The sequence below is a fragment of the Anoplopoma fimbria genome, chromosome 13, assembly GCF_027596085.1.
Source record: "Anoplopoma fimbria isolate UVic2021 breed Golden Eagle Sablefish chromosome 13, Afim_UVic_2022, whole genome shotgun sequence".
In the NCBI taxonomy this organism is placed as follows: Eukaryota; Metazoa; Chordata; class Actinopteri; order Perciformes; family Anoplopomatidae; genus Anoplopoma; species Anoplopoma fimbria.
In genome coordinates, this window is record NC_072461.1 from 26,567,382 (window position 1) to 26,584,349 (window position 16,968).

The 16,968-nt window shown below is 34.1% G+C and overlaps 1 protein-coding gene across 2 annotated transcripts; it reads right to left on the reverse strand.

Moving 5' to 3' along the window:
• Positions 1-5,659: 5,659 nt before the first annotated feature.
• Positions 5,660-16,803, reverse strand: anxa3a (annexin A3a). 2 transcript variants are annotated; one of them, XM_054611055.1, is made up of 14 exons: positions 16,733-16,803; positions 15,186-15,217; positions 15,052-15,099; positions 14,869-14,956; positions 14,085-14,179; positions 13,269-13,382; positions 12,311-12,401; positions 12,131-12,210; positions 10,782-10,838; positions 10,603-10,696; positions 10,386-10,481; positions 9,725-9,783; positions 8,390-8,512; positions 5,660-6,685 (listed from the first exon to the last, which is right to left on the reverse strand). In XM_054611055.1, exons 2-14 carry the CDS (start codon positions 15,198-15,200, stop codon positions 6,623-6,625), a joined length of 1,023 nt encoding a protein of 340 aa, XP_054467030.1. In that variant the 5' UTR covers positions 15,201-15,217; positions 16,733-16,803; the 3' UTR covers positions 5,660-6,622. The 2 variants fall into 2 exon arrangements, with proteins under 2 accessions (XP_054467030.1, XP_054467031.1); XM_054611056.1 differs by having other exon boundaries at positions 6,596-6,947.
• Positions 16,804-16,968: the final 165 nt, after the last annotated feature.

Here is a 16,968-nt window from a genome sequence, read left to right on the forward strand (position 1 = left end):
TTGGTGTTTGAATACACAAATGCACACAGAATCACTCATTATTCACCAAAAAGACGCATCAACAAACATCAGAATCGAAAGCTGTTTATTGCCAAGTATGTTATACATATAAGGAATTTGGCTAGGTGATATATTGGTGTGTTACATTAAATAACAAAAAGTAAACAAGTAAACAAATAAGAGTATGTTAAAGCAGGTATATTGTATTATTAAAGCGTCAGGATGTGCAGGGGTTTAAACTGTCCTGGGGATGTAATCGTCTAGGCTGGAGTGTTTTTGAGCCAGAAAACGGAACCAGTTTAAAGGCTGACCTCCGACCTCTTTGATGTTTAGGGCACAGCCAAGGGAGTTTCCTTATGGGTGTTTAAAATACCAACCCAGGTTATAACAACAGTTCAGAACGAACCTTTCAAAGCAGGAATAATAATAATAATAATAATAATAATATAAAACTCTACTTTATTTCGAAGGCCCCACAAATATATTTTGCTCAATCGGTTTCTCACTATGAGTAATAAGAGGAAGTGAACTGACCTGAAACACCAGATAAAATATGATGAGGAGAAGAATTTGACTGAAGTCTATAGATTTTGAGAGCAAATATTTCTTGGACATGCCTGCATGGCAAACATAACAAAAACCACTCAAGGACAATTTGCTACGACTTAATTGTATTTATTTAATTTAATTTAATTTAATTTAATTTAATTTAATTTAATTTAATTTAATTTAATTTTCTTTATTTTCTTTATTTTCTTTTCTTTATTTATTATAATACCAGATTTAGTTCTCTATATCCAAGAGGGGTCTCAAGATAATTACAGGGATAATGAAAACAGTTGTTATTATTCTGGATTCTTCATTCATATCTTTGGGTCTCTAGATTCCTCTAATTAAACAATGTTGGAGGATAAATCACTCGTTTGTTAACTGCTGACAACTCATGTCCATACAAAGATCATAACCTATGTATGATAAAGGGTCACAAGTCTGTAAGAGGCTTTGTTTTAAGGGATCAGAGGTCACGGTCTTCTTATATCTTTACAAACGTTTGCTGTGCAGAGAAGCATTAAAACCCTCATCACAACTTATACAAATTCTGTAAACGCCAAACTTTCCAATGGCCCTATATATGTCAGAGTTCATTTGGGGGAACTGTGTTAAAATAATGCACAAAATTTGAAGCCCATTTGTTTAAATTGTGCAGCCATAAAACCAAGAAATGCATAAAGCTGCATATACAGTTTGTTATACTGTACAGACAGTGGACTAACATAATGTTTCCAACCTTAAAGCTGGAAAAGAGAGAAACTTTGAATGTGAAAAAGGGGTTGAATCCACATTAATTCTCCCAAAAAAACCACAGAAATATCCAAATGCCAATATAGGAAAAAATGAATTTTTGGAGCTATATAGGAGACATTATCACACAATGTGGATACGCATTTTCTAGATTGAAAGCTAGAATTTTAAGGTTTTTTTGGTGGACACAAGAGATTTTGCAGCTTTTTAAGGCGGAAAATAACTGTTTAAGGGGGTTGATGAAATCCCAGTGTCCTCAATATACCCACCACCAGCCTCGCTCGTGGTCTCCACTCATCCTCACACACAGAGAAGCAGGGCATCATTGGAGATGCAGACTGCAGAGCTGGACTGTACTGTACTTCTGAATGGCAGTCCAGTTTATGAATGAAGACTCTTCACTTGGGAAGAATATAATCGGGTAAATTTCACAGACAAGCTTACATTTCCTGGACTCGTGTCAGGAGGAGTAAAAGCTCTGCTCTTGAATTCTGTCCGTTACACACTTTTTACACTTGGCATCACACACCAGTTTTTGGAGCGAGCACGGATGAACTTGGCCTACATTTCAGCGTTTTTATTTTTCTCCCTGAGAGTTTCATTTTCTTCGCTGTGAGAGCACACATTGTCACAGAAGATACAAGTCACTAATTAAAGGCTTCATGCAGGCGGATACAAGGAACCATAGAAATGCAAAACACATGATTTTACCAGTATGATAACAGAGCTATCTGTCTTTGCAGGAATGTCTGGGGGGAATGTGATTAGGGCATGAGAAAAGGGCACAGGGGTAAAAACTCAGTTTAGGATTAACATAAAATATATCTGCTGTTCAAAAACACTATTACCTCTCTAAAGGGTAAAAATAAACTATGTATTCTTTATATTTTGCACACTGTCCATACGGTATATATCTCAGTCATATTTATACTCTACCACTGTTTAAAGACCATTTCACAGTTGTAAACGTAAACATCCCAAATATGACCCAGTTTATTTCCTGTTGCGGTTGATGGGAAGTAAACATGGAAACAAGCCGTTGCCTAACAACGCAATTCCCACGGCGTAGTCCATACTTGTCGCTGCTTATACATGCATATTGTATTTTTGTAACAGCTGCACGTTTTCATACTGTATACATGTCATCGTGTTCATATCTACCCCTCACTGTTCATTCTATAGCAACAGAGCGCAACTTCTTATGTACAGTCTATGAGTGCAACATGTCGTACAGCTCCAACCAGGCCCACCAGAGGGGGAAACAATGGCCGAAACACGAACAAAATACCTGTAGCTAGCTGATATGGTAGATTTCAGCATGTCCAACTGTCATTTTAGCTCCCTATGTCTACCAGGGTATATAATTATAATTTATATTTGGACAAGTTACCAAGCATTTGGCAAACTACTCTAGTTAGCTAAGGAACCAGCATACTGTCAAAATGCTTTTGCAGAATATACAGAGATATAGTGAGCCTGAAAGGGACATTTGCACAAAATGTTTGCTGCACAGTGTCTTAGTTTTTCAGTTTGGCAGCTTATAAAAACTTAGTTTTGGTGTTTTTTTTACCCTTTTGGTATTTCATCCCACCACATAGCTGCTTTTAGGTATTTTTTAGTTGTATTTTTCAGCAGTTGAAATTGTAATGGAGACACCCTGGGTATAGAATATAAATAGAACAGACATTGAACTGTTTTCCGTGGTCATTTGACTGTCTGCTAGTTAGCAAGCTAGATGGCTAATGGGCTTAAAACAATAGCAATGGGCTTGCCTACACTGTGACAAGAGTGTTTGGATGAAGCTTTAAATTGTTAAATATTACTCATCGATGCAACTGGCAATAATATTTTTTTCACTTCACGCCAAAACTTTAGTTTCACAGTGTGCCTTTAAATAGGTCACGCAACATGTCTAGAATAACAGTGTTTTAAATATCTTTTGTGCTGATAACCTTCTGTTTTACCGTCATACTCGATGAACACACACACACACACACACACACACACACACACACACACACACACACACACACACACACACACACACACACACACACACACACACACAGGGGATGTGAAGCTGTCAGAATATGAAGATGTGTAAATGTAGGCCTGCAGCCTCTCTTCCTGTTTTTTTCTTCAGCTCAGATAAAGAGAGAAGGGTGGGGGGTTGTTAGAGGTGGGGGGAGCAGAGTGAAGGACTCTGGGTAATTATTTCGGCTTTAATGAGGAAAACGTCTTTGCCTTCGGGCTCTCATCCACCTCAATAGTCTGTGAGTGCGTCTGGCCTCGAGTTTAACAGTCGGCTCCCTGCAGGACTGAAAGACTTGCAGAGACGATGAACGGATTTCCTTTGGAGGAGAGGGTCAGAGGCTGCAGCTCATGTGTTTTACAGCATAAATGAAATATACAGGGGTTTATGAAACATTATATTCCATCTCTAAAGGGACTTTATGCCCAGTCTGTAGAGAAACAAATGCATGCTTTCATTTCCAGATTACTGACATGCTCTTTTCTCAGCTCCTCCTTCATTTAAAAGGGTTCACATCATTTAATTTTGCATTTTTTTAAATAGTTTTTACGCAGCTTTCTTTCTCTTTTTCTTTAATGCATTATGTGAAGCACCTTGAATGAGCTTTGGTGAACCGGCAGCCTTGTTGTCTCTCGACACTTTAGTTTTGTTTACACTGAGTAAGGGAGCTGCAGAGGACGACGTCGTGGTGCAATCTGACCTTTTCTACGTCACCCTGTGCAGCTGTGACGTCAGTGTTTGGCAGAGGTTGGAGAATTACTCTAATCTTTTAGTAGCAATACCACAGTGTAGAAATACATGTGAAAATCCTGCTTTCAAAATATGACTTAAGTAGAAGACAGAAGTACTTGCAACAAAATATTAGATTCGTTTTTGGACATCAGACCTATATTCAAAGTATTTATAATTAATGTACTCAGATATATTTAATGTAATAAAATATGTAAAACTGTGGAGGTAAATATTTAAAAGTCTTCTGTATTTTGGCTCCATCTTCAGGAAGAATTGGTCTCTAACATACCATCAGATCTGTGAGGAATTAAATAATATTTAAAACAATAAATAACTTTGGACAATATGTTTGAAATTGAGAAAGATGTATTTGAATTACTTACAAGTTTTTGCTTTAATGTTTGTAATTAATTTTGTGTATTGTATACATTCAAATATCAAATAATAATGCACTTTTTTAACTTATTTGACGGCTTTTGTTACTTTACAAATAAAGACTTTTTCTAACCATATGAGTGCTTATAAAACTATTTTGCAGAAATATTTCATGCTTCAAGCTTCACAAAAGTGAGGATTTGATGCTTTTCCTTTAATTGTTTTTATTATTATCTTTGCCAGGCATAAGCGTAAGAGAAATACAATTTGTGTATCCGCTTCATAATGTAATGGGTCCTTCGTTGGCTCGGGCTTCAGCCTTCAAACAAGTTCCATGGAAATAGGGCCAGAACACTTTCTGTTTCCCTGCTGACAAACACACAAACAGAACCAAAAACAGAACCTCCTTGGCCGAGGTAATAACATGCCACTGGTCTGTTCATTTAAAGTAGTTTACAGGATTTAACCATATTGTTTTCTGATGATGCAATAGTGAAATTTAGGATAAAAAAAACACACGAATTTAGTGGAAAAACTGTAAAAACAAAAAGATCCAAACACATAATATTGAGCGAAAAATCAAGTAACATTAAAGTGTGAGGATTTATTTGACAATTAAAAATTTGTACAGTATATATTTTTTTAATCAACTTACATATATTTTGAAGTATATAAAAGCTTAAAGAATTTATATAGCTTTCAGTAAAGTATTTCTTCTTACTACTGTTTTCAAAATACAGAGATGCAAGGAATGAATATGAGATTACATGAATTCAGTAGTTATTGAATTGTTAGCTTTTATACTTTATATGTTTTATACCTAAACATAGATTTCTCCTAAAAAGACTTCCGTATCTGAATTAGACTAAATATATTTAATGAGGAGGAGTTTCCATACGAAGCAGATTACAGTCACAGAAGATGTTAGAACGTTTCTGTGCATCATCTTTAATGATCAAGTGGAGTGAAACACTTCCATTAATCAGTTCAGTTCAGAACATGTCCTCTGAAGTCTCTTAAAGCCCCCATAGACCTGGTTCTGTAGACCTGCAGATGTTTAAACAGCTTTAAAACCCTGCTGCTGAGTCAGTGGAGCCCCCTGCTGGTGACTAAGATGGACTACAAGACTGTTAATATGTTGTATTGTGTGTGAAGACGATTCCCAAAAAAAAAATACGATGTCAAACATTTCATGAGTTTTTTTTATTATTTCTGCAAGTTACAAAGATACAAGAAGAAGACAGAAGAGTGAAGAACTGAATAAGATGATTATAAAGATGAAATATGAAGATATTTAATTTTTCTTCGAAATACACACTACACGCTGCCTCCTAAACCTTATTTCAACAGACTTTTAATGTCATAATCACTTTTAATTAGTCTTTTATAGTTGTATATGTAGCTTTATTTTATGGGGCAGTAATGTACACATATTTTTCTGTAATTTCCCTTTAAAGAAATAAGTTATTTAAAGCTAATTATAGGGAAATAAATAGTTTAAATCCTTCTAAATATAAATAACTTATTCATTTAATAATGCCACAATAATTATCTTTCTTTGTGTAAATGTAAGATTTCCCGTAGAGTAGTTTCTTAAGATTTCAGCTGATTTGCTGTGTAATGTTTATAGGTTTAATGTTTATTTTACTGAAGAACAGTTAATGCACATTAATAAACATGAGCACTTAAATCCATCATGTAAATTTGTCCTTACAGGCTGATTGTCATCCGGCAGGTTGATGGCAATAAGAAAGAAAACATAGGAAAGAACATAAGCACAGACTACTTTATAAATAATAGGAATTATATAATTCAAATTATGATACTGTATCAACTTTTTAATTAATTACGTTTTAATCCATCGGCGAATTATACTGAATAATAATTTAAGCCTTCTGATATCATTTAAAACACAATGAACAAACATGAATAGTTGGACATTAGTATCTTATATTATAGAAATAAACTTTACTTTCAGCTACTTTTACCGCCCAGTACTGTTGTTTTTTTAATCATCTTCTATATTTGGAGGATTATCAGGCAGAAGAAAAGTAACACCAATAAAGCATGAATGCAATAAATGTTCATTATAGTTCTTTTTTTTTGGTTCTTTCCCCAATAAATAAAGTCCATGTGTGAGTTCAGGGAGTTGTTTCCTCTAATAGAGACAACATGTCGACGTTACTCATCGTCTCCTCCACAAAGTTTTTTCAGAGTCTTTTTATATTCCCCTCCGCAATCAGACTGAAACAAAACAGAATTTTTGAATTAAAACTCCAGTTTGAAGTTTTTATATATTCAGGAATCAACCTTTAATGGTCTCTCACTGTCCTTTCATATTTTTTACATAAGTCAAGTTATCTGTTAGTAGTTTGAAGATGAAAGTTAAGAATGAGAGAAGTTATAGAGGAGGCAGATTTCTTCTTCAGGTGGAGCTCAGGTGTTAGTTATCGTCTCCTCCACAGATGGCCTCCACACAGTCCCCGAGGACGCCCGACATATCTGACTGGAGGACACATCAACACAAGGCCAGGAGAAAACGTGTCTTCACACCGAACCGACCAGCAGCGGTGGAATCTTCTTTATTTTGCTCCAAGTACAGTCTACGGGTTCTTATACTTAACTATTATCATTGTATGATACGTAATACTTCTACTCTACTACATCTCAGAGGGACATATTGTACTGTTTTATCCAACAGCTTTAGTTACTTTTCAGATAATACAATATATAAATCACCTAATAAATAGTGATGTATTATTATAGATTAAATCTAATGAATAAGATTATAAATTACGTAAAATGAGCTGCAGCATTAAAATTATGAACACACCAATTAATCAATATTTATAATTGGATAATACAATATACATGATACTGATGGCATAATGAGCACTGTTACTTTAAGTATATTTTGATGCTAATACTACACAATGTGACACAGCAGATGTGTGGTGTCTGTTTTAAATCTCAGGACTGGAGACCAGATCCACAAGGAGCAAAATAAGAGAGCGGATAGAAAAACACCCAGACAACCTTTAGTCAGTAAGGAGTATCAATCAATGAATAGTTTGTTTGTGGGTGTATTATAAAGAGTTAATAAAGTCCCATCAACTGTTATTTTAAAAAGGCAGAGTAGGTAATCTTCTTAAAAAAAAAAAAAAAAATTTAATTTTTTTAACATTTTGGAGGAATCAAGAAGGCCTGTATAATTGTTGCTGACTTGGCGACTTTCTTACTAGATTTTGCGACTTTTAGAATCATAAAAAAAGTCTTATTGCCAAGTACGTTACACACACAAAGAATTTAGCTAGCTGATTCGTGCATAACAATAAACACATCATTTAAAAATAGAATATATGAAAAAATACAATAAAATATGATAAACAAACAAATAAGAAGAGTTGTGTGACGGTGTAACTGTAAGACATTCTCCTGGGGATGTAAGTACTGCTGCTGCTTTCACTGGTCTAGGATTTTTGGGTTGGATGACTTTTAAAATCTAACGTACTCAAACGCAAATTTCTCAAGATTACCAGCCTCAGCTTTACTGTTAGTAACAGATTAGTTTTGTGTAAAATGAAGAGATGTTCAGGCATCTTTCCATTTCACACAGCACCAGTTATTCAGCAGCAAAAGTTAGTGATTTTGTCTTCAAACAATCTGTGTGTCTCAGAAGAGTTATTTAAATTTCAATATATATTTGGCTTCAAAAGATATGAAAGTTGCTTGCCAAATAAAATCATTCTTTAAACTCTGCTGACTCATGAAACCTCAGACAGTAAATCCATCGAGGCCAGAACCGAACCAATCAGTCTCTGTCTGTAGTGGATTTATGTTGCAGCAAAACTGTGTGAAGACAAAATCTATGCAAGGATCCATTAAGCTGGAACAACTGGGTATTAGACACTAAATATATGAGTTTAATAAACATTCATAATTGCTCACCTTGATGGCGGAGTGCAGCGAGTACTCGTAGAGCTTCTTGAACTCGGCTCTGATGTCCAGCATGTCGATCTCAGACCGGCTCACCATGATCCGGTTCAGAGTGGACTCGTCTGTTCCACCACCCTGACAACACACACAAGGTTTTTAGACTTTATGTAAAAGTTAATTCATGCAGAGTATTTATCCTGCACTTATCTCACATTAATACTGTTGCCTTTTTTTTCTAGAACATAAAACTAAAGTGGCACAAATCTCTTCTTCAGACTTAGTTACTTCTAAAGGAAGACACCGTTATGTTCACTTCAGTATTTATTTATGTTTAAAGCACTTTTTCAAAATGTTCCGATTGTCTGATTTAGTTTTGTCCCAAATCAATAATTACGTACGGATTCAAGGAAGGTTTAAAGTGTGATTTGTTTTTCCCAAATTAATAATTAAGTATTCAAGGTTCAAGGAAGGTTTAAAGTGTGATTTGTGTTTTTTCAAAGGGAATGGAAAGCTGATAATATTTAAATAAATTGTCGGTGGTGGTAAAATTGGTACAGAACTAGAATTACCGCCTCACTGTTTGTCTTCACCAACCAGATAGCAGGTTACATCCATGTCTGTCCAAAATGTCATCACTTTCATTTTATCCTACTAGACATTTGTGTGAAATTGTCATAATTAGTGTATGTGTTCTTAAGTCATCGCCCAAAAACTGTATTGTGTTGTGTTATCACAGTGACCTTTGACCTTTGAATACCAGATTCTCATCAGTTCATCCTTGAGTTTAAGTGGATGTTTGTGCCAAATTTGAAGAAATGCGCTCTGAGCGTTCAAAAGATATTGCGTTTACAGTCCCTGTACAAGTCTTGGAAAACAAAAGCAAAAGCATTAAATCTTTGGAAAAACTTAATTGCAGTTTGATTTTGAGTCAATGTTAGAACAGTTAACTTTATTAAAGTAACTTTGGACCAAATCTCTGAAGTGTCTCCAGATATGATATTGTCCTACATTCAGAGCACTGAACAGGACTATTTTTCCTTGTGATGCTTGTTGAAGAACACTTTAATTCTTCCTTCTTTAAGTAAACTATACGATATAATGAAGTATGATTTGGGTACATACTTTTTTGATGTAATATAATGAAGTAGTGTGGATTTGGGACATCTATAATTCTGCTCAACAACATAAGAAAGACATTTTATCTAAGAATCCTCTCTACTCAACAGCTTCATATTATGGGCTGTACTTTCTCCAGTAAACTTCACTACGTTTCTTTGACCTGGATCGTGTTTGTGTCGGTCCAATGATCTACAACTAAAATGTTTGCAATAACAACAGCATGTTCACCTTCATGCTCTCATACAGGCGTTCTGCAAAGTAGGCCGGGACGCTCTTCACACATTTCACTGGAGGAGAGACAAAGGTTGAACACAACAATGTGGTTAGAAACAACATTTATACAAAAATAAAGTTGAAAGAAAAGATAATTGAAGATGTGCAGTTTTTTTGCTTAATATTTAATAGATTTGAAAAAGCCAAAATCAACACAGGCTAAAACATCCTGCTCTGAAAAGTGGAGTTAAGTGGCCTTAAACCTGCATTCTCTCTCCTGTCCATCAGGGGGCGACTCCTCTGGTTGTATAGAAGTCTATGAGAAAATGACTCTACTTCTCTCTTGATTTATTCCCTCAGTAAACATTGTAAACATGAGTTTATGGTCTCAATCTCTAGTTTCAAGTCTTCTTCAATACAGCATGATGTTCATTTAGTAAATGATGCTCCATTTAGAGTCAAACAGACCATAAAGCAGGGGATGCTTTAGGGCATTGAAAGATGGCTACTGGCCAAAAACAAAGATGGTGACAGCTAAAAAAACTAAAATGAAGTTTATGGTCCAACATAGAAAATTGACTCTTGACATGGGGATATGCTCTTATGGCCATAAGTGTATTATTATCATCATCACAGTGTAGAATAATATGTCAAAATCAAAAGTTCAATCACAAACCTATAGCCACCAGCAGCTCCTCCAGCTCCCCCGACATCTCTCCCTCGATGCTCTGCTGCAGAGTCTTTCCACTGATGTTCTTGTATTCAACCAGAGCTGCACAAAAAATAAAGAGAAGTCTCACCTTTACAATTTCCTATTATTCCAATTTGGCCTTAATTTGTAAGAACTTGATTGTAGTTTAGATTAAACAGATTATAAATGAAGCGTGACGTACTTTGTCTCAGTTGAGGTATACTTCTCTGGCAGAGGATGTCAACAAATTTAGATTCATCGGTTCCCCACTTCTCCTCCCCAGCTTCGTAGAGGGTCTGGGTGGAACAAAATGAAAATGTATTCAACATAAAGAGAGACAGTTTATACATATATATATATAACTAAAAACACTCATCATACCTTAGCGTCTGCGTTTGCTTTCTCCGTATCGACGGTGGTGTTCTCGTCCCTTGTGCCCTGAAAACAAAAACAACAACTTTAATTTAATGATTTTAAAAATCAACATCAGCCGTCTGTTTTCCTCATTTTCATCCCTCTTTAAACACTTTAAGTGTAAACTAAGAACAAACCGTTGACTCTACATGAACAAACCTGATGTGCAGACAAGCCTTGTTCAAACCAACAGAACTCGTTTATTCTCCCTTTAAGTTCAGTAATTATGACGACTGTTAAGATGACGGATGTGAGAAAAGGAATTTTGCTTTTGTACCAGCAGAGTTCAGAGTTCTTCAGATTGGTTTCTTTCTTTAATGATTATTATTAAGCCTTTTTTTTTTTTACCTTTATAATTATCTCATTAAAAAAAGATTCAAAAGGGAAGATAAAAATAAGATATGTAATCAGTAAATGTGACCAAAATTTGATATAATAAAGAACTTGGTAAAACCTTCTTTCACTTCAATATCAAAGTTATAACCATTCATACATATCCATAATGTTTTATAACAATAATCATAACACATTATTAAGCTTTTTATAACGACCTGAAGTATCATAATATGAGTCACTCACTGACGTTTTTTGTTGTTGTTGTAATAGATTATATAACTTTTCATAATTCACTATAATTACTATTATTCACTTATTCATTATAATGTGATTATAAATTATTCCCAGTGGTCATTGTTTGACTATTAATTAGGTGGGAAAAAAAATCATTAAATCTTTGTAAAACAACGAGCACTTAAAGTAACTTATAATCACATTATAATGCATTAAAACAATGATTATAAAAAAACGGTGAGTAAGTGACCAGTAGTTATTAAGTATTATTATACATAATAAAATTATTTATAATACGTTATGATTATTATAAATCATAAATACTTATGAGTGCTTATAACTTTAATTATATAGTGCTATAAACAGATTATAAATATATTTTACCTTTAAGATTATTATGTTTTACAACAAATGAAAAACCTCAGCGACCAGTGTCCAGCATATATGAAGTATTATGATACTCATATTTAGTATAAAATGCTTGATAATGTGTTAGGATTATTGCTATTAAAACAGTATTGATATTTATGAGTGCTTATAACTATAATGATACAGCACTAAAAGCAGATTATAACACATATATTCATACGTTTAGAAAGCTTTATAGAGATTGGGATCATATGTTACCACAATTTCTTCATGTATGCATTCTTCTAGTTGCACAGCTCTTATTTAAGTTATAGAAGATTTAATTATGTATCTGGACACACTGTTCACAGATTTAACTTGTGCATTGTGATACAAACCTCGGCCAGGAGGAGCAGCGCTGTGGAAAAGTCTCCGGAAACTTCATCCCTCATGTCAAGGCTCAACTTCTTCTCGGTTTCTGTGGATAAAAAACCCATCAAAGACAAACTGTGATTCTGAAAACAAGAAACTCAAACACTTCCAGAAACGCTCTCTGTGGTGCCGTTTGCTTTATTTACCCTCCAGATAGACGTCGGTGAGAGCTTTGATCTGTTGGTTGGATCTGGAGGCAAAGATTTCAATCAAGACGCTGTCTGCTGTCCCGGCTCCCTGGAAACGTCACACAGACACTTTAACTGAACGTCTGAACGGCATTTACATCGTTAACGAGGATTAATTAACCACAAGTTAACGCATGATAATGAAAACCTGTCCTTTCTTATTAATAACTTTCACCAGAGAATAAACGACCCTCATAAACAGACTGGAAATAACGTAATCATCACTTGATCTGTGCAACTTCACAGTACATTTTAGTTGCTTAAAAATAACTTAAAATAAGGGTTAATAATAATAATAATAATAATAATAATAATAATAATAATAATAATACAAGAACACATTGAAGAGCAAAAGCAACATCTCACTTGTTTTTAGGTTTAGGTTTTTTTTAAGTCTTAGAATTACTGTTTTGATTTTGTTGTACTGTAAAGAAATTTCCATTTCAAGTTGGAGCTCAACAGGACAAAAGTAAGATACACTGTACAGCTCTTTTCATTAAAATTAATTTTCTTTTCTCTTACTATATTTATTAAACAAATTACCGAGGCAAATTCCTTGTTTGTGAAAACCTATTTGCTGATAAATAAATAAACACAAATAAATAAATACAAAACAAATAAATACATAAATACAAATATTAGTTTCAGTTCAACTCTGCAAACTGATTGTGTTCATTAAATTATATTTCATCCTTCAAACCAAAATTAATTTTCAAAGTCACAAAATAAAAGAAAATTTCAATATCATGCACAATATTATTTTTAGTTTCTATAATGCACTGGTGTTAGTATTACTTCTTATAAACTTTATGTTTTCAATCTATTGTTTGTATAAGTTTATATTTTTGCCCTTTTTGTTTTCTTATTCTTCTGTTGTAATCTTTGATCTTATCATATTAAAGTGTGTAAAACTGACTTGCATGGCCCTCATCACTTCATGGCAGTCGTAGGCAGCAGGCGGGGTGGCGAGCGCCACCAGCAGATCCTCAAAGTCCCCGCTGGTGTCTCCTTTCAGGTCGTCCACCAACGCCTGTGACGTAAAACACCACCCGTCACTCCTCAAACAGAGGCACACCCACAAACATGCCCACAAGCACACCCATGCAAATACAGCCAGACACAGAACGACTACCAGAGCACACAAAGAGAACGTGAGAACTATTAGTCATGTTGAAGCCTCACAAGAAGATATTTTAAAAAGTGTTAAAGAATGTAACAGATAAAAGCTCTGTGACAATAAAGAAATGTATCTCAGGTACACAGGAAGTTAACATGTATCTTTTATGTCAATATAAAATAGATAATATTCATATGAATTAATAATAATAATAATAATAATAAGTAAAAAAGTGATATGTAGAAGCTGGCATGATGAATTATTGTTCTGTTGAGTATAAAGTCAGCCGTATTGTTTACCTATTAGACTAGTACAAGTGAAGGTAAATAAAAAGAAACTAAGACTTATTGATATTACTTCTTAATTTTAACATTTGCTACAATTTCTTGCCTAGAGCAAATGGTTAAATAAATTGAATTAAGAGGAAAACTCGTTAGGGTTAGGTTTGAAGATTTGGTTATGATTATGCCTTTTAGTCGCAAAAAAGAGGTGCTAACGAAGCAGTAATGAACTCTTTTTCTACCTTAGCTGTGATGAAAAACTCTTAAATATAGATTGTGATTGACTCTGATCAACAGCATCGGTCATAAATCAAGAGTAGTGACGTTCTCTCACTCTGCTGGTGGATCCCTGATAGGCTTCACAGATGAGCTGCCTCTGAGCGCTGCTACGATGGGTCAAAATGTCGATCAGAGTCTTCTCTTTGGTTCCTAAAACAATGAAATAAAACACATTAGGAGGATCAATGAATATGAAAAAAAGGGAGTAAATAAAAAGAAAAGTATCCAAGTTTAAAGCCACGCTAGGAAACCGGAGAGAATTTGTTTTGGTTCAACAAAATGTAGACATTAAAGAAGTAGGAATATTAAGAAAAAGCAAAAAGAAACAAAGTTTAATGGCTTAATTTATGTGTATTTAGGCTTATTATGAACCTACATTGCTGCCATAGAACCTATTAGACATAAAATATGAAAAGAAACGTGTTCATTTTCACATTTTCTGTCAAGAAAATGGACTTTATTTTGATTACAGTTCATGGATATTCAGTGTAGCTCTGTTTCAATAGTGTATACTAGTTTGTCCTCTATTAATATTTACCTTTAAATTAAATTAAATAAACATTCAAATGTGTCATATAAAAAGGTAGCACACCAAATTGCATAAATTCCACATAAATCAACAAGTAATACGGGCGTTAGCCAACTGCTAAGCTAATGTTAAGCTCATTTCTTTTAGCCGGAGTTCAGCTGTGTTTTTCCCCCCATAAATATAAGATTCAGACACAACTGACTGTGATTTGGGAATAATTATATGTACATGTCATGTACTGAAGTTATGTTCATTTGTGTATCCAAAGAATATATATTTAAATATTTAATATATGTTGTGTTTTCTGTACCAAGGCCTTCAATGGCATCCTTCAGAGCCTCAGCATCCTCTCCTGCATTGAAGTTTGCTGCAGGCTTGATGGTTCCTCTCTCCCCAGTCTGAAGAAGAGACGGTTTTTGTATTTGTTTCATTCTCTTCATTTGTCATTTGTGTAATAAAAAATGTCAACGTGGAAAGTTTAAGCTGGACCTACTGTTGCTGTGAACGAGGAAGGGGTATTCACAAGACTGTCCAAGTCATCCTGCACAGAACAGTTTAAATAGTACAATCAATCAAAACCTTATCATAAAACAAACAATATATATGAAAAGATAAAACTGGGCTTACCCATAAAGACGCCATGATAACAGGAAGTTCTTCTGCAAGAAAATACAACACATTTGTTTTATAATTTGTGATTTATGGTGGTAAACTATATTCTTTGTGTTCTTTTCTCACCAAACTCTCACTAGCATAAATTCAAAGATGATTTATTGTGTTTATTATGGCATATTGTGTAACTTTCCCTGGTTTACTATGTTTTATTCCTTCAATATAAATATACATACATGCACATATATCTACAGTACAACACATTATCATCCAGTCCATGTTCATACATTCAGTATTTATAGATTTGTACTGTTTGTATAGTGTAAAGCTACAGAACACCTGCTCTGTACATGTTTAATTAAATGTTATTGTTGGTCTTTGGTGCCTTTTCATTTATGATATATATATATACACACACACACAACTATTCTGTTCACATACTTTTGTAAATAATAGTCTATTCTTTCATTTTATTTGTCCAGCTTTGTTGTCATTGTCCCTAACTGTTCTGTCTATTTCAGTACATGAGAGCAATGCAAGAAAACTAATTAGTCCAATTAATTGAACGTGTTCACATAGTTGATCAATAAAGGTGATTCTAATTTAAAGAGTCAGAGCATGTTTAGTTAAGTCAGTAAGAGAGTTTATAGTTCTCGTTGTTGTGTTACAGTATATTTAACATTCTGAAGGATTCCTAGGGTTCCTGTGAAACTCAATAAGTGTCAAATTAAAATAATACATTTAATTCTGTTGAATGGACTATGGTTTATTAATTGACTACTAATTAATCTAAGAGAAAAAACCCAAAAGCTAGAACTTTAATGTTGTTATATTGACACCAGATCAACAAATTGACTCAAATAAACAAAAATATAAACAATAATATGAAACACTTAAGTATGAATCATGAAGTCAAGTTATTCGAATAAATGAATGAATGAAATTAACTTTTAAAAATGGCTCTAATCCTCTTCTGTCCACTAGTAGGAAGCATTTTAGCACTCGTCTTTTAAATGAAATGTAATATCTGACTTCCTGTAGCTGTATTGCTTTTCAACATTCATCTCTATTAAACTGTCTGTGTAGCATCTGTAAAAAATGTACCACAAGATTAAACATCTTTATGATCAGCTGTTCTCATGAATGTTAAATTCATTATAAATATATTTATTGAAGCCAGCTACAGTTTAACATCACTGACTAAATGTAACACAGGACATTTGAATTAAAAACTGCTTCTCAATCGATGTTAATTGTTGATATTCAATGGAAATAACATAAAACAATATATATCACATAGATTAAAACACACTTAACTCACTGCAGATTATTGATAAGTGATAAAAGAGGACATAAAACACATCTCACACACTTGCTGTCGAGTTTGAAGCAGGTGTTAAAAATCCATTTTCTTTTGTGACTTGAGTGACTAAATCTGAGTTAATTAGAAAAATAATCTTTGCTATTAACCTTAAATACTCTTTTTACAGTCAAACACACAAATAAACACAGAAAAAAGAAGATAAATGAAGGAGAGTCAAAGGAATCAAAGAGAAACTCACCTGGATGTTTGGTTTGAACCGGAAAAGAGATCCGCCACACCTGTGCTGTCTGTGGAACCCGAATATCTACCTGAGGAGTCACCTGGCCACGCCCACTGCCAACACGCATGCGTGGCCTTCAGGGACCTTCTACATTTAGCTGCAGAAAATAATGAGATTATTCATTATTATTTTTTTTTAGATGAAAAATAAACTTGATGCATGTAGAAAGGACTGATGTTTAAATTAATGAGTTT

Bases quoted from the DNA above. Each gene is read 5' to 3' on its own strand.
- anxa3a (XM_054611055.1), bottom strand. The intron at 12,402-13,268 runs GTCAGTTTTACA...TGACGTTTCCAG, and splicing joins AAGTGATGAGGGCCATGCAA to GGAGCCGGGACAGCAGACAG. The intron at 10,482-10,602 runs GTACGTCACGCT...TTTTTTGTGCAG, and splicing joins TATACCTCAACTGAGACAAA to CTCTGGTTGAATACAAGAAC.